Source organism: Bombina bombina, chromosome 2 (genome assembly GCF_027579735.1).
Source record: "Bombina bombina isolate aBomBom1 chromosome 2, aBomBom1.pri, whole genome shotgun sequence".
NCBI lineage: Eukaryota > Metazoa > Chordata > Amphibia > Anura > Bombinatoridae > Bombina > Bombina bombina.
The window spans coordinates 281,125,423-281,145,764 of NC_069500.1; the positions used below are offsets into that span (position 1 = coordinate 281,125,423).

At 40.6% G+C, this 20,342-nt stretch overlaps 1 protein-coding gene across 1 annotated transcript in view; it reads left to right on the plus strand.

Moving 5' to 3' along the window:
- COMMD10 (COMM domain containing 10) overlaps window positions 1–20,342 on the plus strand; it is a 1,017,192-nt gene that overhangs the window by 79,540 nt on the left and 917,310 nt on the right. Inside the window, exon 4 of the mRNA XM_053701577.1 lies at window positions 17,464–17,619. Within this exon, the coding sequence (XP_053557552.1) occupies window positions 17,464–17,619 (156 nt within the window). The remainder of the gene's footprint in view (window positions 1–17,463; window positions 17,620–20,342) is intronic.

Consider the following 20,342-nt stretch of genomic DNA (forward strand, 5'->3'; position numbering starts at 1 on the left):
GGCTTGTTGGAGTTCTTCTATTGTTATATTTGCAGACAGAGCGTCTGTTTGTTCATCTATCATTGGGAGCTGTAGGTTTTGGAAGTACTGGTCCAGGTTGTGTTCAAGTATAGGGTTGCCTTGGGGGGCCTGATTTCCTAGATTGTAGAGATTATTATAATAATTTCGAAAAGTATCCGCAATCTTAGGGCTATCTTTCACTATTTTGTCATCTGAAGTCTCTAGTGAGTGAACATATGTGCTTAATTGTTTCCTTTTTAAGTGTCTGGCTAGTATTTTTCCTGGTCTATTACCTCCTTTGTAAAAGTATTGTTTCAGGTATAACGCTTTGCGTTGGTGTATTTCTGTCAGGTGTTGTTTGAGCTGCTGCCTAGTGTCCGTAAGTTCGTTGAGAATTTGTTCGTTGTGAGGGTTTTGTTTGTGAGTTATTTCCAGAGCTCTGATCATTTGTAAGAGTTTAGTGTGTTTGTCCCTAGATATTTTATTTAATTTGGACTTCTGTTTTATAAGCATACCTCTGATTACAGATTTATGGGCTTCCCATTCTATTTGTCTAGAGGAAGATGTTTGAGTGTTTAGGGTGAAGTATTCAGTGATTTCTTTTTGGATGAGGTCTAGAAAGATTGTGTCATTTAGTAGGGAATCCTCTAGTCTCCATATTTTATGGGAGACTGGGATGTCTGGCCAGAATATTTTACAAGTTACTGGGGCGTGATCCGACCATGTAATCGAGCCAATGTTGCAATCCCCTGTGATGGAAAGGCCCTGTGAGTCAGTATATATGTGGTCAATTCTTGTATAGCATTTATGGGGATTGGAATAGAAAGTGTAGTCTCTCTCTGATGGGTGCAAGGTCCTCCAAACATCATGGAGTGTAAGTTCGTGTAAGATTTTTCTAATAGCTTTCAGTTTTCTAATCGCTAGGCTCGAGATCCCTCTTGATGAATCTATGTGTGGTTCAAATGCGAGGTTGAAATCTCCCGCTAGAAAGACTATGCCTTGTGAGTGGTCTAGAATCAAGTTAGCTATCTTTTTAAAGAATCCAGTTTGTGTTTGGTTAGGTGCATATATGTTAATGATCGTGATTGGGTGACTATACAGAAGGCCCTTAACTAGTATATATCTGCCAGTGGGGTCTCTTTCGGTGTAAAGAATTTGTATGGGTAAGGTTCTATGGAATAAAATGCCCACACCAGCTCTCTTATTAGGGCTGGATGCGAAGTATGCGGAGGGGTATTGTTTGTTAAACCATTTGGGTTCTTTGCCCCTTTGAAAATGTGTTTCTTGGATCATAAGAATTTGGCTATTGATTTTGTTCAAATCTCGGAAGGCTATTGATCGCTTCCCTGGGCTATTTAGGCCCTTGGCATTGATTGTGGTTATCTGTAATGTGTGGTCCTGAAATTTGCTGATCTTGGGTTGCATCTTTGGAATGGGAGGGGGGAGAGGTAAAAAAAAAAAAAAAAAAAAAAAGGGGGGGGGGGGAAAGGGAGGTAGGGGTTTACAGCGAGAAGTAAAGTAGTGAAGAAAGAACAGGAGGAAAGAAGAGAATAAGGTATATTCTCAGAGTAAAGTGTAGTGGAGAGTGACCAGCTGACCTAGACTATCTCTCTCCGAACTAGGCTAAACAAGTGTTCTCTTGAGAATTCAGGGTGTTTTATATAGCTATTTAATTCTATAGCGTTCGGAGAAATGTAGTCTGGGAGAAAAGGTAATGTTTTCACTGTATCCAGTACAAAGAATATTATAATTTTTATCAATAAAACTGGAGATGAGGGGTAGTTCATCCATGCACAGCAAACAATAAACATTAATAATCGTTATAGATAACAGGTACAAACCGTCCTATGAACTGACCGTCAGGAGAGGTCAAAGAGGAGCACTGGAATAGTCTGATGGAAGAGGGAAGATGAAGAAAAAACTCAAAGAGATGTGCTTTAAGGGGAGGAGGGGTAAAGAAGGTAGTTAGAAATGTGAAGGACGGGGGGAAAGTAGAGAGAGGACAGAGTTACCTAACTGCTAGTGAGGGGCGTTTATCTGTAAGTGATATTAGCTTGAGAACATTTTGCAGTATAAAGATACAATTTTCATAACATTCCATTTTTCTTGACTGTTTTAATGTTGGTTAGAGTTGCAAATCCAGAGCCCCCTCATAGAATTTTACATAGAAGGGAGAATTTCAGAGAGTAAGGGGGGATGATAGATATAGGGGATAAAGAAGAATAGAATATCTATGAGAAGGGAGAAGGGGCCAAGAAGAGGGGAAAGGAGAGAATGGGCAAATAGTGGGGGGAGAAGGGGAGGGAGGGGGGAAGTGGGGGGGGGGAAGGGGAGAAGTAGGTAAAAGGGGGAGAGGGAGAAGAAGATAAGGAGAGAAGGAGAGAATGATAGGGCCTCAGGAGAGAAAGAGAAGAGATAGTGGGGTATACTTTAAACAATAAAACTTCACATTATGAGTAAGTAATGAAGACCTAGGAACAATAATGTATACATACTAAGATACAAAGACAACAATGTTTTGGTATAGACTGGGTAATAATGAGGTATCTCTGCTACTGTGATGAGGATTTGTCAGACCACACGTCCAACCTTCTTCGAAGAGACATGCCCACTGAAAACCCAACACAGTATAGTTCAACAGTCTTGCATTAACTGATGGTGTGCATGTATCTCATCTCTTGAAAACTGACCTAAGTCACCTCTATTCCCCTTAGAGGAGGAGGGGGGGGGTTGAAAAGGAGAAAAGAGAGGGGGGGAAAGGGGAGGGAGGGGAAGGGGGAGGAAGGAAGGAAAGGGGAGTGGAAGGTGAAAGGGAAGAAAGGAGGAAAGAGGAGGAGGAGGGAAATAAAGGGGAAGGGGAAGAAGAAAAAGGCATAGAGGAAGGGAGGGGAGAGAACGGGGAAAAATTCCTAGGCATCAAAGCTTCACGTTTTGTGAAAGTGGTGAGGGACCAATAACACAACTGCAAACATATCTAAATGCAAGAACAAAACAATATTGGCAATAACTGGTTGGTGATAAAACTTTACTATCCCTGTGTTGAACAGTTATCAGTCCATTCATCTACTATTTTTCTGGGATATATGTTCAATAAAAGTCATTCAATAAGTAACACAACAGGGTAGGTAATAACTAGGAGTGAGCACATACTACATTTCCTGAAAACAGACATATTATGCTTTTACTCATCTGAATTAGTAATGTCCTTAGGAGATCCAGATCTGTACGACTCTCTTCCTGGTGACTGATGTGGTTCTATGTCAGTGTTCCTTGTTAAGTCCAGCTCTTTATAGAAGAGCTGGGGGTTAGTTCCAGGCCTGTATATCACTGCCTTGTTATTGTGTGTCACTATGATGGAAACTGGAAACCCCCAGCGATACTGTATCTTGTTCTTGCGTAGGTGAGATGTTATATGCGAAAGTTTGCGGCGTTTCTGCAAGGTGACTGGGGACAGATCTGTGAAAATCTGTATTTCCTCCCCTACGTGCAGAATAGGTTGCTTTGCCCTTGCGCTTTTAAGTATGTTTTCCTTGTCCTTGAAGCTCAAGAACTTTACTATGATGTCCCTAGGAGGGGCTTTAGGAGGAGGTTTCGGCCTTAGAGCCCTATGGGCCCTCTCAATTGGGATTTCTCTAGCTGAAGGGTCGTCCCTGATTATCCTGAAGAGGGCCTGTAGGTAACCTTCTATAGCGGGGGGGTGGACAGTTTCAGATACCCCTCGAAACCTAAGATTGTTGCGTCTACAACGATTGTCCAAGTCTTCCATTTTATCTGTTAAATAGAAAATTTGTTCAGATTGACTCCGCAGGTCTGCAGTATTGTGTTTGATATTTTCTGTAACTGTGTTATGTTGTTCCTCTATGTTCAGGACCCTGCGGTCCAAGGCACTGATATCCTTTCTTAGATCCCCAAAAAGAGACCTTTTTCTTTAAGCACTCCCTGTATGTCTTCTTTTGAAGACAGGTGCTGCAAATTGTCTCTTGTGATATAGGGTGTCAGAGATATGTCATCTTGGCTGTTTTGCGTAATTGAGGTGTCCTGTCTACACGCCATCTCTTCCCTGCTATTGCCTGTCTTGGATTCAACAGGCTTTAGATATTGACTAAGGGAGTTATTAGGCCTTGGTGTCCCTGCTTTGTGCTGTTTCTTGCAAGGCATCACATAGGGTTAATGTGCTTGGGGAAGCTACCAGGATGCGTGTGACTTAGTAGGGTGTGTTTCCACTAGCTTTAAATATGTCCAGAAATAAAAAATAGGAAAGGTCAAATTATACACGATGCCTAAATTTCAGATGTGCCGTTGTGCAGGCTAAGGGCCAATTATTAGACAACTCTGATTGCCCAGTTGACAATGAGTGCTGATCGGTATAACCAGGGCTCAGAGACCCACGTGTGTGCTGTTTCTTATATGGCTAAGGGTTTATTTCAAGGCCCTGTGTCACTGGCCTGCCGCTTTTGCCCAGCCCTTGCCTGTATAAGTATAAGTGTGCTAGGGAGGTATATGTTCCGGATCCCAACTTAGCCCTTATTAAACGAACGTGTTAGCCTCTATCCTCTAGGTACTGGTATGATGGAGGGAAGATTAAACCCCATGCGGTGTGGCAGTGAGTACCTTAGTTATGTCCTCTCAGCAGCCGTCGAGCAGTCGCGGGTATTTCCCCGCCGCTGATGCCCAGTCTGGATCTCTGCTCCCGCTGACCTCCTTTCACAAGATAAGCTGTGGTAGCCCTATAACGGTCTAACGCTGCGGCCAGGTGAGGTGTGCTGTTCCCGGGTAGTGTGGCGTACTTTACGCCGCTTGCAGCCTGTTGCTTATGCAGGGGTTAGAAATTCTCCTCTATTTTGACGGTCGGGGCTGATGCCTGAAGTTAGATGGTATGTCCAGTTCCTCTCCTTGCCCGGCTCAAGTTTAGTGCATAAAAAATGAGGGTTTGCACTGTGTTATGCTGTTTTTGCTGGCAGTGGCGATGGGAGCCCTTTCAGTGTGCGGCCATATCCCAGCGTGGCCCGGCTCCGCCCCCGGATTCTTCCCTTTTAAGAAGAAAAACATAAATTATGTTTACCTGATAATTTAAATTTTCTTCTGAACGGAAGAGTCCACTGCTCCCGCCCCGTGTTTTTATTTATAAGGCGGCTGTAATTTTTTGTTCTTCTGGCACCTTTATTCACCCTCTTATTTCTCCTACTGTTCCTTGTTCCCTCGACAGAATGACTGGGGGATGTGGGAAGTTGGGGGAGGTATTTAAGCCTTTGGCTGGGGTGTCTTTGCCTCCTCTTGGTGACCATGTTCTGTATTTCCCAAAAGTAATGAATGCAGCTGTGGACTCTTCCCTTCAGAAGAAAATTAAATTATCAGGTAAGCATAATTGTATTTTTTTTTTTTTTTTAGATTTAATGCAATTTTCAAATCAAAAGACTTCCAAACTTAATTTAAAAAAAAAAGAGAGTACTAAAAGAATCTTATTGTCTGTCAGAAAAAGTGCAGATATCTTGTTGTTAATTCCTCAACGTCTGATTTGCTCACTAGTATTAGGGATACAGATTTCTTTCATGTAATTAGCAAGAGTCCATGAGCTAGTGACGTATGGGATATACATTCCTACCAGGAGGGGCAAAGTTTCCCAAACCTCAAAATGCCTATAAATACACCCCTCACCACACCCACAAATCAGTTTTACAAACTTTGCCTCCTATGGAGGTGGTGAAGTAAGTTTGTGCTAGATTCTACGTTGATATGCGCTCCGCAGCAGGTTGGAGCCCGGTTTTCCTCTCAGCGTGCAGTGAATGTCAGAGGGATGTGAGGAGAGTATTGCCTGTTTAAATTCAATGATCTCCTTCTACGGGGTCTATTTCATAGGTTCTCTGTTATTGGTCGTAGAGATTCATCTCTTACCTCCCTTTTCAGATCGACGATATACTCTTATATATATATACCATTACCTCTGCTGATTTTCGTTTCAGTACTGGTTTGGCTTTCTACAAACATGTAGATGAGTGTCCTGGGGTAAGTAAGTCTTATTTTCTGTGACACTCTAAGCTATGGTTGGGCACTTTTTTTAATAAAGTTCTAAATATATGTATTCAAACATTTATTTGCCTTGACTCAGGATGTTCAACATTCCTTATTTTCAGACAGTCAGTTTCATATTTGGGATAATGCATTTGAATCAATCATTTTTCTTACCTTAAAAATTGAAAATGCTTCATTTTATTGCGTCATTCTTGGCGCTGACTTTTTTGGCGCAAAAAATCTTTTCTGTTTCCGGCGTCATACGTGTCGCCCGGAAATTGCGTCATTTTTTGACGTTCTTTTGCGCCAAAAATGTCGGCGTTCCGGATGTGGCGTCATTTTTGGCGCCAAAAGCATTTAGGCGCCAAATAATGTGGGCGTCTTATTTGGCGCTAAAAAAATATGGGCGTCGCTTTTGTCTCCACATTATTTAAGTCTCATTTTTCATTGCTTCTGGTTGCTAGAAGCTTGTTCCTTGGCATTTTTCCCATTCCTGAAACTGTCATTTAAGGAATTTGATCAATTTTGCTTTATATGTTGTTTTTTCTCTTACATATTGCAAGATGTCTCACGTTGCATCTGAGTCAGAAGATACTTCAGGAAAATCGCTGTCTGGTGCTGGAACTACCAAAGCTAAGTGTATCTGCTGTAAACTTTTGGTAGCTGTTCCTCCAGCTGTTGTTTGTATTAATTGTCATGACAAACTTGTTAATGCAGATAATATTTCCTTTAGTAATGTACCATTACCTGTTGCAGTTCCATCAACATCTAATGTTCAGAGTGTTCCTGATAACATAAGAGATTTTGTTTCTGAATCCATCAAGAAGGCTATGTCTGTTATTCCTCCTTCTAGTAAACATAAAAAATCTTTTAAAACTTCTCTTTATACAGATGAATTTTTAAATGAACATCATCATTCTGATTCTAATGACTCTTCTGGTTCAGAGGATTATGTCTCAGAGGTTGATGCTGATAAATCTTCATATTTATTTAAAATGGAATTTATTCGTTCTTTACTTAAAGAAGTACTAATTGCTTTAGAAATTGAGGATTCTGGTCCTCTTGATACTAAATCTAAACGTTTAGATAAGGTCTTTAAATCTCCTGTGGTTATTCCAGAAGTTTTTCCTGTTCCTGGTGCTATTTCTGAAGTAATTTCCAGAGAGTGGAATAATTTGGGTAATTCATTTACTCCTTCTAAACGTTTTAAGCAATTATATCCTGTGCCATCTGACAGATTAGAATTTTGGGACAAAATCCCTAAAGTTGATGGGGCTATTTCTACCCTTGCTAAACGTACTACTATTCCTACGGCAGATGGTACTTCGTTTAAGGATCCTTTAGATAGGAAAATTGAATCCTTTCTAAGAAAAGCTTATCTGTGTTCAGGTAATCTTCTTAGACCTGCTATATCATTGGCTGATGTTGCTGCAGCTTCAATTTTTTGGTTGGAAACTTTAGCGCAACAAGTAACAGATCATGATTCTCATAATATTATTATTCTTCTTCAACATGCTAATAATTTTATCTGTGATGCCATTTTTGATATTATCAGAGTTGATATCAGGTTTATGTCTCTAGCTATTTTAGCTAGAAGAGCTTTATGGCTTAAAACTTGGAATGCTGATATGTCTTCTAAATCAACTCTACTTTCCCTTTCTTTCCAGGGTAACAAATTATTTGGTTCTCAGTTGGATTCTATTATCTCAACTGTTACTGGTGGGAAAGGAACTTTTTTACCACAGGATAAAAAAATCTAAGGGTAAAAACAGGGCTAATGATCGTTTCTTCTGTTAAGTGTGATCAGTCCACGGGTCATCATTACTTCTGGGATATTACTCCTCCCCAACAGGAAGTGCAAGAGGATTCACCCAGCAGAGCTGCATATAGCTCCTCCCCTCTACGTCACTCCCAGTCATTCTCTTGCACCCAACGACTAGATAGGATGTGTGAGAGGACTATGGTGATTATACTTAGTTTTATATCTTCAATCAAAAGTTTGTTATTTTAAAATAGCACCGGAGTGTGTTATTACCTCTCTGGCAGAGTTTGAAGAAGAATCTACCAGAGTTTTGCTATGATTTTAGCCGGAGTAGTTAAGATCATATTGCTGTTCTCGGCCATCTGAGGAGTGAGGTAAACTTCAGATCAGGGGACAGCGGGTAGATGAATCTGCATAGAGGTATGTAGCAGTTTTTATTTTCTGACAATGGAATTGATGAGAAAATCCTGCCATACCGATATAATGTCATGTATGTATACTTTACACTTCAGTATTCTGGGGAATGGTACTTCACTAGAATTACACTGTAAGAAATACATAAAGCTGTTTAATAACTAGAGATTATGTTTAACGTTTTTGCTGGAATGTAAAATCGTTTTCATTTGCTGAGGTACTGTGTGAATAAATGTTTGGGCACTATTTTTCCACTTGGCAGTTGCTTAATCTGTTTTTCTGACAGTTTCTGTTCTCCCTCACTGCTGTGTGTGAGGGGGAGGGGCCGTTTTTTGGCGCTTTTTCTATGCATCAAATATTTCAGTCAGCAACTCATTGTATTCCCTGCATGATCCGGTTCATCTCTACAGAGCTCAGGGGTCTTCAAAACTTATTTTGAGGGAGGTAATTTCTCTCAGCAGAGCTGTGAGAATTATAGTTTGACTGAGATAAAAAACGTTTATTCTGTAATTTGTTTCCTGCTTTCAGAATTTGTTATCTTTGCTAATGGGATTAAACCTTTGCTAAAGTTGTGTTGTTTACAAGGATTGAGGCTATAACTGTTTCAATTTATTAATTTTCAACTGTCATAGATCTTCTGTGCTTCTTAAAGGCACAGTACATTTTAATATTATTCTAATTGAATTGTATTTCCAAGTTGCAAGTTTATTTGCTAGTGTGTTAAACATGTCTGATTCAGAGGATGATACCTGTGTCATTTATTGCAATGCCAAAGTGGAGCCCAATAGAAATTTATGTACTAACTGTATTGATGCTACTTTAAATAAAAGTCAATCTGTACAAATTGAACAAATTTCACCAAACAACGAGGGGAGAGTTATGCCGACTAACTCGCCTCACGTGTCAGTACCTACATCTCCCGCTCAGAGGGAGGTGCGTGATATTGTAGCGCCGAGTACATCTGGGCGGCCATTACAAATCACATTACAGGATATGGCTACTGTTATGACTGAGGTTTTGGCTAAATTACCAGAACTAAGAGGTAAGCGTGATCACTCTGGGGTGAGAACAGAGTGCGCTGATAATATTAGGGCCATGTCAGACACTGCGTCACAGGTGGCAGAACATGAGGACGGAGAACTTCATTCTGTGGGTGACGGTTCTGATCCAAACAGACTGGATTCAGATATTTCAAATTTTAAATTTAAACTTGAAAACCTCCGTGTATTACTAGGGGAGGTGTTAGCGGCTCTGAATGATTGTAACACAGTTGCAATACCAGAGAAAATGTGTAGGTTGGATAAATATTTTGCGGTACCGACGAGTACTGAGGTTTTTCCTATACCTAAGAGACTTACTGAAATTGTTACTAAGGAGTGGGATAGACCCGGTGTGCCGTTCTCACCCCCTCCGATATTTAGAAAAATGTTTCCAATAGACGCCACCACAAGGGACTTATGGCAAACGGTCCCTAAGGTGGAGGGAGCAGTTTCTACCTTAGCTAAGCGTACCACTATCCCGGTGGAGGATAGCTGTGCTTTTTCAGATCCAATGGATAAAAAGTTAGAGGGTTACCTTAAGAAAATGTTTGTTCAACAAGGTTTTATATTGCAACCCCTTGCATGCATTGCGCCGATCACGGCTGCAGCGGCATTCTGGATTGAGTCTCTGGAAGAGAACATTGGTTCAGCTACTCTGGACGACATTACGGACAGGCTTAGAGTCCTTAAACTAGCTAATTCATTCATTTCGGAGGCCGTAGTACATCTTACTAAACTTACGGCGAAGAATTCAGGATTCGCCATTCAGGCACGCAGGGCGCTGTGGCTAAAATCCTGGTCAGCTGATGTTACTTCTAAGTCTAAATTGCTTAATATACCTTTCAAAGGGCAGACCTTATTCGGGCCCGGGTTGAAAGAGATTATCGCTGACATTACAGGAGGTAAAGGCCATGCCCTGCCTCAGGACAAAGCCAAAGCCAAGATTAGACAGTCTAATTTTCGTTCCTTTCGTAATTTCAAAGCAGGAGCAGCATCAACTTCCTCTGCACCAAAACAGGAAGGAGCTGTTGCTCGCTACAGACAAGGCTGGAAACCTAACCAGTCCTGGAACAAGGGCAAGCAGACTAGGAAACCTGCTGCTGCCCCTAAAACAGCATGAATTGAGGGCCCCCGATCCGGGATCGGATCTAGTGGGGGGCAGACTTTCTCTCTTCGCCCAGGCTTGGGCAAGAGATGTTCAGGATCCCTGGGCGCTAGAGATAATATCTCAGGGATACCTTCTGGACTTCAAATACTCTCCTCCAAGAGAGAGATTTCATCTGTCAAGATTGTCAACAATCCAGACAAAGAAAGAGGCGTTTCTACGCTGCGTACAAGAGCTCTTGTTAATGGGAGTAATCCATCCAGTTCCACGATCGGAACAGGGACAGGGGTTTTACTCAAATCTGTTTGTGGTTCCCAAAAAAGAGGGAACTTTCAGACCAATCCTGGACTTAAAGATCCTAAACAAATTCCTAAGAGTTCCATCGTTCAAGATGGAGACTATTCGGACAATTTTACCTATGATCCAAGAGGGTCAATACATGACCACTGTAGATTTAAAAGATGCTTACCTTCACATACCGATTCACAAAGATCATTATCGGTACCTAAGGTTTGCCTTCCTAGACAGGCATTACCAGTTTGTGGCTCTTCCATTCGGATTGGCTACAGCTCCAAGAATCTTCACAAAGGTTCTGGGTGCTCTTCTGGCGGTACTAAGACCGCGGGGAATCTCGGTAGCTCCATACCTAGACGACATTCTGATACAAGCTTCAAGCTTTCAAACTGCCAAGTCTCATACAGAGTTAGTGCTGGCATTTCTAAGGTCACATGGATGGAAGGTGAACGAAAAGAAAAGTTCACTCGTTCCACTCACAAGAGTTCCCTTCCTGGGGACTCTTATAGATTCTGTAGAAATGAAGATTTACCTGACAGAGGACAGGCTAACAAGACTTCAAAGTGCTTGCCGCACCCTTCATTCCATTCAACACCCGTCAGTGGCTCAATGCATGGAGGTAATCGGCTTAATGGTAGCGGCAATGGACATAGTACCCTTTGCACGCTTACACCTCAGACCACTGCAACTGTGCATGCTAAGTCAGTGGAATGGGGATTACTCAGACTTATCCCCTTCTCTGAATCTGGATCAAGAGACCAGAAATTCTCTTCTATGGTGGCTTTCTCGGCCACATCTGTCCAGGGGGATGCCATTCAGCAGACCAGACTGGACAATTGTAACAACAGACGCCAGCCTTCTAGGTTGGGGTGCCGTCTGGAATTCTCTGAAGGCTCAGGGACAATGGAGTCAGGAGGAGAGTCTCCTGCCAATAAACATTCTGGAATTGAGAGCAGTTCTCAATGCCCTCCTGGCTTGGCCCCAGTTGACAACTCGGGGGTTCATCAGGTTTCAGTCGGACAACATCACGATTGTAGCTTACATCAACCATCAGGGAGGGACAAGAAGCTCCCTAGCTATGATGGAAGTATCAAAGATAATTTGCTGGGCAGAGTCTCACTCTTGCCACCTGTCAGCAATCCACATCCCGGGAGTGGAGAACTGGGAGGCGGATTTCTTAAGTCGTCAGACTTTTCATCCGGGGCAGTGGGAACTTCATCCGGAGGTCTTTGCCCAAATACTTCGACGTTGGGGCAAACCAGAGATAGATCTCATGGCGTCTCGACAGAACGCCAAGCTTCCTCGTTACGGGTCCAGATCCAGGGATCCAGGAGCAGTCCTGATAGATGCTCTGACAGCACCTTGGGACTTCAGGATGGCTTACGTGTTTCCACCCTTCCCGTTGCTTCCTCGATTGATTGCCAGAATCAAACAAGAGAGAGCATCAGTGATTCTAATAGCACCTGCGTGGCCACGCAGGACTTGGTATGCAGACCTGGTGGACATGTCATCCTGTCCACCTTGGTCTCTACCTCTGAAACAGGACCTTCTGATACAGGGTCCCTTCAAACATCAAAATCTAACTTCTCTGATGCTGACTGCTTGGAAATTGAACGCTTGATTTTATCAAGACGTGGATTTTCTGAGTCAGTTATTGATACCTTAATACAGGCTAGGAAACCTGTTACCAGAAAGATTTACCATAAGATATGGCGTAAATACCTATATTGGTGTGAATCCAAAGGTTACTCTTGGAGTAAGGTTAGGATTCCTAGGATATTGTCTTTTCTACAAGAAGGTTTAGAAAAGGGTTTATCTGCTAGTTCATTAAAGGGACAGATCTCAGCTCTGTCCATTCTGTTACACAAACGTCTGTCAGAAGTTCCTGACGTCCAGGCTTTTTGTCAGGCTTTGGCCAGAATTAAGCCTGTGTTTAAAACTGTTGCTCCACCATGGAGTTTAAACCTTGTTCTTAATGTTTTACAGGGCGTTCCGTTTGAACCCCTTAATTCCATTGATATAAAGTTGTTATCTTGGAAAGTTCTATTTTTAATGGCTATTTCCTCGGCTCGAAGAGTCTCTGAATTATCAGCCTTACATTGTGATTCTCCTTATTTGATTTTTCATTCGGATAAGGTAGTCCTGCGTACTAAACCTGGGTTCTTACCTAAGGTAGTTACTAACAGGAATATCAATCAAGAGATTGTTGTTCCTTCTTTATGCCCAAATCCTTCTTCAAAGAAGGAACGTCTACTGCACAACCTGGATGTAGTCCGTGCTCTAAAATTTTACTTACAGGCAACTAAGGAATTTCGACAAACGTCTTCTCTGTTTGTCATTTACTCTGGGCAGAGGAGAGGTCAAAAAGCTTCCGCTACCTCTCTTTCTTTTTGGCTTCGTAGCATAATTCGTTTAGCTTATGAGACTGCTGGACAGCAGCCTCCTGAAAGAATTACAGCTCATTCTACTAGAGCTGTGGCTTCCACTTGGGCCTTCAAGAATGAGGCCTCTGTTGAACAGATTTGCAAGGCTGCAACTTGGTCTTCGCTTCATACTTTTTCCAAATTTTACAAATTTGACACTTTTGCTTCATCGGAGGCTATTTTTGGGAGAAAGGTTCTTCAGGCAGTGGTTCCTTCTGTATAAAGAGCCTGCCTATCCCTCCCGTCATCCGTGTACTTTTGCTTTGGTATTGGTATCCCAGAAGTAATGATGACCCGTGGACTGATCACACTTAACAGAAGAAAACATAAATTATGCTTACCTGATAAATTCCTTTCTTCTGTAGTGTGATCAGTCCACGGCCCGCCCTGTTTTTAAGGCAGGTAAATATTTTTTAATTTATACTCCACCACTTCACCCTTGGCTTTTCCTTTCTCGTTGGTCCTTGGTCGAATGACTGGGAGTGACGTAGAGGGGAGGAGCTATATGCAGCTCTGCTGGGTGAATCCTCTTGCACTTCCTGTTGGGGAGGAGTAATATCCCAGAAGTAATGATGACCCGTGGACTGATCACACTACAGAAGAAAGGAATTTATCAGGTAAGCATAAATTATGTTTTTCGTTCCTTTCGTTTCAACAAAGAACAAAAGCCTGATCCTTCTTCCTCAGGAGCAGTTTCAGTTTGGAAACCATCTCCAGTCTGGAATAAATCCATGCCTTCTAGAAAAGCAAAACCAGCTTCTAAGTCCACATGAAGGTGCGGCCCTCATTCCAGCTCAGCTGGTAGGGGGCAGGTTACGTTTTTTCAAAGAAATTTGGATCAATTCTGTTCACAATCTTTGGATTCAGAACATCGTTTCAGAAGGGTACAGAATTGGTTTCAAGATAAGACCTCCTGCAAAGAGATTTTTTCTTTCCCGTGTCCCAGTAAATCCAGTGAAAGCTCAAGCATTTCTGAAATGTGTTTCAGATCTAGAGTTGGCTGGAGTAATTATGCCAGTTCCAGTTCTGGAACAGGGGCTGGGGTTTTATTCGAATCTCTTCATTGTACCAAAGAAGGAGAATTCCTTCAGACCAGTTCTGGATCTAAAAATATTGAATCGTTATGTAAGGATACCAACATTCAAAATGGTAACTGTAAGGACTATCTTGCCTTTTGTTCAGCAAGGGCATTATATGTCCACAATAGATTTACAGGATGCATATCTGCATATTCCGATTCATCCAGATCACTATCAGTTCCTGAGATTCTCTTTCCTGGACAAGCATTACCAGTTTGTGGCTCTGCCGTTTGGCCTAGCTACAGCTCCAAGAATTTTTACAAAGGTTCTCGGTGCCCTTCTGTCTGTAATCAGAGAACAGGGTATTGTGGTATTTCCTTATTTGGACGATATCTTGGTACTTGCTCAGTCTTTACATTTAGCAGAATCTCATACGAATCGACTTGTGTTGTTTCTTCAAGATCATGGTTGGAGGATCAATTCACTAAAAAGTTCATTGATTCCTCAGACAAGGGTAACCTTTCTGGGTTTCCAGATAGATTCAGTGTCCATGACTCTGTCTTTGACAGACAAGAGACGTCTAAAATTGATTTCAGCTTGTCGAAACCTTCAGTCACAATCATTCCCTTCGGTAGCCTTATGCATGGAAATTCTAGGTCTTATGACTGCTGCATCGGACGCGATCCCCTTTGCTCGTTTTCACATGCGACCTCTTCAGCTCTGTATGCTGAATCAATGGTGCAGGGATTACACAAAGATATCTCAATTAATATCTTTAAAACCGATTGTACGACACTCTCTGACGTGGTGGACAGATCACCATTGTTTAATTCAGGGGGCATCTTTTGTTCTTCCGACCTGGACTATAATTTCAACAGATGCAAGTCTTACAGGTTGGGGAGCTGTGTGGGGATCTCTGTCGGCACAAGGAGTTTGGGAATCTCAGGAGGTGAGATTACCGATCAATATTTTGGAACTCCGTGCAATTTTCAGAGCTCTTCAGTCTTGGCCTCTTCTGAAGAGAGAATCGTTTATTTGTTTTCAGACAGACAATGTCACAACTGTGGCATACATCAATCATCAAGGAGGGACTCACAGTCCTCTGGCTATGAAAGAAGTATCTCGAATTCTGGTTTGGGCGGAATCCAGCTCCTGTTAATCTCTGCGGTTCATATCCCAGGTATAGACAATTGGGAAGCGGATTATCTCAGTCGCCAAACGTTGCATCCGGGCGAATGGTCTCTTCACCCAGAGGTATTTCTTCAGATTGTTCAAATGTGGGAACTTCCAGAAATAGATCTGATGGCGTCTCATCTAAACAAGAAACTTCCCAGGTATCTGTCCAGATCCCGGGATCCTCAGGCGGAGGCAGTGGATGCATTATCACTTCCTTGGAAGTATCATCCTGCCTATATCTTTCCGCCTCTAGTTCTTCTTCCAAGAGTAATCTCCAAGATTCTGAAGGAATGCTCGTTTGTTCTGCTGGTAGCTCCGGCATGGCCTCACAGGTTTTGGTATGCGGATCTTGTCCGGATGGCCTCTTGCCAACCGTGGACTCTTCCGTTAAGACCAGACCTTCTGTCGCAAGGTCCTTTTTTCCATCAGGATCTCAAATCCTTAAATTTAAAGGTATGGAGATTGAACGCTTGATTCTTGGTCAAAGAGGTTTCTCTGACTCTGTGATTAATACTATGTTACAGGCTCGTAAATCTGTATCTAGAGAGATATATTATAGAGTCTGGAAGACTTATATTTCTTGGTGTCTTTCTCATCATTTTTCTTGGCATTCTTTTAGAATACCGAGAATTTTACAGTTTCTTCAGGATGGTTTAGATAAGGGTTTGTCCGCAAGTTCCTTGAAAGGACAAATCTCTGCTCTTTCTGTTCTTTTTCACAGAAAGATTGCTAATCTTCCTGATATTCATTGTTTTGTACAAGCTTTGGTTCATATAAAACCTGTCATTAAGTCAATTTCTCCTCCTTGGAGTTTGAATTTGGTTCTGGGGGCTCTTCAAGCTCCTCCTTTTGAACCCATGCATTCATTGGACATTAAATTACTTTCTTGGAAAGTTTTGTTCCTTTTGGCGATCTCTTCTGCCAGAAGAGTCTCTGAATTATCTTCTCTTTCTTGTGAGTCTCCTTTTCTGATTTTTCATCAGGATAAGGCGGTGTTGCGAACTTCTTTTCAATTTTTACCTAAGGTTGTGAATTCCAACAACATTAGTAGAGAAATTGTGGTTCCTTCATTATGTCCTAATCCTAAGAATTCTAAGGAGAAATCGTTGCATTCTTTGGATGTTGTTAGAGCTTTGAAATATTATGTTGAAGCTACTAAATCTTTCCGAAAGACTTCTAGTCTATTTGTTATCTTTTCCGGTTCTAGAAAAGGCCAGAAAGCTTCTGCCATTTCTTTGGCATCTTGGTTGAAATCTTTAATTCATCATGCCTATGTTGAGTCGGGTAAAACTCTGCCTCAAAGGATTACAGCTCATTCTACTAGGTCAGTTTCTACTTCCTGGGCGTTTAGGAATGAAGCTTCGGTTGATCAGATTTGCAAAGCAGCAACTTTGTCCTCTTTGCATACTTTTACTAAATTCTACCATTTTGATGTGTTTTCTTCTTCTGAAGCAGTTTTTGGTAGAAAAGTACTTCAGGCAGCGGTTTCAGTTTGAATCTTCTGCTTATGTTTTCATTAAACTTTATTTTGGGTGTGGATTATTTTCAGCAGGAATTGGCTGTCTTTATTTTATCCCTCCCTTTCTAGTGACTCTTGCGTGGAAAGATCCACATCTTGGGTAGTCATTATCCCATACGTCACTAGCTCATGGACTCTTGCTAATTACATGAAAGAAAACATAATTTATGTAAGAACTTACCTGATAAATTCATTTCTTTCATATTAGCAAGAGTCCATGAGGCCCACCCTTTTTGTGGTGGTTATGATTTTTTTGTATAAAGCACAATTATTCCAATTCCTTATTTTATATGCTTTCGCACTTTTTTCTTATCACCCCACTTCTTGGCTATTCGTTAAACTGATTTGTGGGTGTGGTGAGGGGGTGTATTTATAGGCATTTTGAGGTTTGGGAAACTTTGCCCCTCCTGGTAGGAATGTATATCCCATACGTCACTAGCTCATGGACTCTTGCTAATATGAAAGAAATGAATTTATCAGGTAAGTTCTTCTTACATAAATTATGTTTTTCAAGCTGGCTGTACCATAGAACCATTCAAAATTTGGGATGAAATTGGATTGAAAGAAATTAATCTTTTAGGTGATGCATAAGCATGTTATACACTAACAAACTTCAGAACTTGCTAATGGATGGGTACTTCGGGCTTGTTTGCTTGTGTGTGCACGTGCACAGGTCTACATAATATGTATTTATTTCTTTAGGCTGTGTATCATCTTGTGAAGCCAGCAGCTCTTCGTCAGCAGTTGGAGAACATTCACCTTGAACAGAATAAAGCTGAAGCTTTTGTGAATGCTTGGGAGAGTGCAGGCCAGGAAACTGTGGAAAGATTTAGACAAAGAATGTTGGCTCCTAAAAAGGTAATACACTTAGTCAAGTCCACTAAAATGTATCATAAAAATATAAATAAAATGATCCTGGATTCTCTTTAAAGATCCTGATATTCAAAGCCTCTCCACTCAGGTGAGATATTCTAAAATGATCCTCCATCACTGAGAGATCCCTATTAACATTTTCAAAAGGCAGGTTTTGCTTTACTTCTCCAAGCATTTCTGTATGTGAGACAAGCCCAGTGCAATATAGCACTGCATGAAATCAGAGTTATGCTGCATTTACACACTGTGCTTTGTTTTGTTAGTTTTTTTAGCAAGTTACACTTTAGATTAAATTGTATTACATTTTAAACTCTTTTGTATTTTATTTTGTATACAGCAGTGTATTTAGGATTTTAATTTTTTTTTAAATTCTGATTATGCCTTCACAGTTTCTGTGTGACATAAAAGGGACATTAAACACTTTTGAGATGGTAATATAAAATGATAAATCATATATATTAAAACAACTTTGCAATATACTTTCATTATTTATTTTGTCCCCCTTTCCTGTAATTCCATTCTGAAATTGTAAACTTTTCAATTTCAGTTAGAAATGGAAGTTCAGAACACTGTTATATTCCACACAGCAATTAGCTGCACACTCTAGTGACTTATTTAGGCCACAGCAGAGAAGGTAACCTAAGCATGGCAGCTCCCATTCTTTTATAGATATTAAAACGTTACACTTATTTTGTCACTATTTAAACAGCCAATGAAACTTTTGAAATTCATCTATATGTTATTTTCTTTGAATGCATCATTCTATCTACCATTTATTTAGTGTTTAATGTCCATTTAACAAATTAGGCTCATAGTTTTGTGTATATATGTGCATCTTTTTATAAATTAGATTGCACTTTGCATGTCTTTTATTTAAATTAAAACTAAAGAACGGTCAGCTTCCCAGAGAGTGTCATTACTTCCTATGGGCCAGATAATCAAACATTCTCTAGTTTAGAGAGAGATTATAGTGCTGACTTCACAGGGGCTAAACTCGCCAAATTTTCTAATAAAAGAGGAGGAACCTGGAAATCCCAGAGAGATTGGAGATGCCTTCCATAGCAAGTAATGAAGCTCTCTGGCCTGGGATACAAAATTTCACATGGGAGATGGAAGGTAACTGGAGAACCCCTTGAGCTGATAAAAAGACTCAGTTTGCATTAATTCCATATTAAACTGAAATGTTTTCACTACAATCTAACTTGCTTTTGTCTATATTTTAGTATATATTATGTTTCTGTTGGTTAAAATAAATGTATTGTGAATATTGAGCAAACTTCACCTGCATACAGCTAGTGAGATAAATCAGGGAGATCAGCTTGTGTAAACTGCTTACAAAATTTCACAAGACTGGTGTGAGAACTTCAGACATACCCTGGGAAATCCCCTGTTCAGTCCAGGGAACTGCCCTGTCCCTCCCACTTTCTGAAACTGTCAGTTTACAATGGAGAAAATACAAAGTGCAATATAATTTGTAAAAGATGCACATAAATATACAAAGTATAATCCTAAATTGTTAATTTAAAGTAACACAAAAACTTTCAAAGCATAATCAGAATGTGTAAAATCACTGCTAGATCAAAATTTAAATTTATTAAATTACAAACAAAAAAGTGCAAAGCTTAAAGGGACAGTCTACTCCAGAATTGTTATTGTTTAAAATATGGATAATCCCTTTAGTACTAATTCCCCAGTTTTGCATAACCAACATTGTTATATAAATATACATATTACCTCTGTGATTACCTTGTATCTAAGCCTCTGCAGACTGCCTCTTTACCTCAGTGCTTTTGACAGACATGCAGTTTAGCCAATCAATGCAGACAGCTAAAAAATCCACGGGAGTGAGCACAATGTTATCTATATGACACACATGAACTAGTACTGTCTAACTGTGAAAAACTTTCTAAATGCTCTGAGCTAAAAGGCAGTTTTCAACGGTTTTAGAAATCAGATTGAACCTACCTAGGTTTAGCTTTTCAAAAATACCATCAAGGGAACAAAGCAAATTTGATGATAAAAGTAAATTGGAAAGTTGTTTAAAATTGCATGCCCTATCTAAATCATGAAAGTTTAATTTTGACTAGACTGTCCCTTTCAATGCGATAATACTGAAAGGACCCAATCTGAAATGTTTAGTAATATAAAATGCAATGCACAAAGTGTAAGTGTAACAAAACTCTTATATCATACAGTGCTACATTGCACTGGACTTGTCTTTGTGAAGTAGTCTGAACTACAATTTCTCTCCATGCTGGAGAATCTTTGAATATCAGGGCCAGAGGAACATGGGACACTTGAAATCCCATATAATGCATTTTGTGAAATTAGTGTGTTTTATTGGATTACTGCATAACAAGCTTGAATTGCTCCTCCACATTCCAAAAATTGGGTTTGTCTTCACCATACTGTTACCATTAATGTTTAATTTAAAGTGACATTGTACACTAGACTTTTCTTTGCATAACTGTTTTGTAGATGATCCATTTATATAGCCCATCTGATAGTGTTTTTGTAACAATGTATAGTTTTGCTTATTTTTTAAAAAACATTGTGCTGATTTTCTGACTCCTAACCAAGCCCTAACGTTTTAGATGTATACTGATGTCTACTGAATCCTGGTTGTGTAGTGGGTCTTTTCATATGCAGGGGAGGGGGGAGTGTCTGTCTGTTCAGTGGGTGTTCCAGACTAACCTCATTAACAGTGC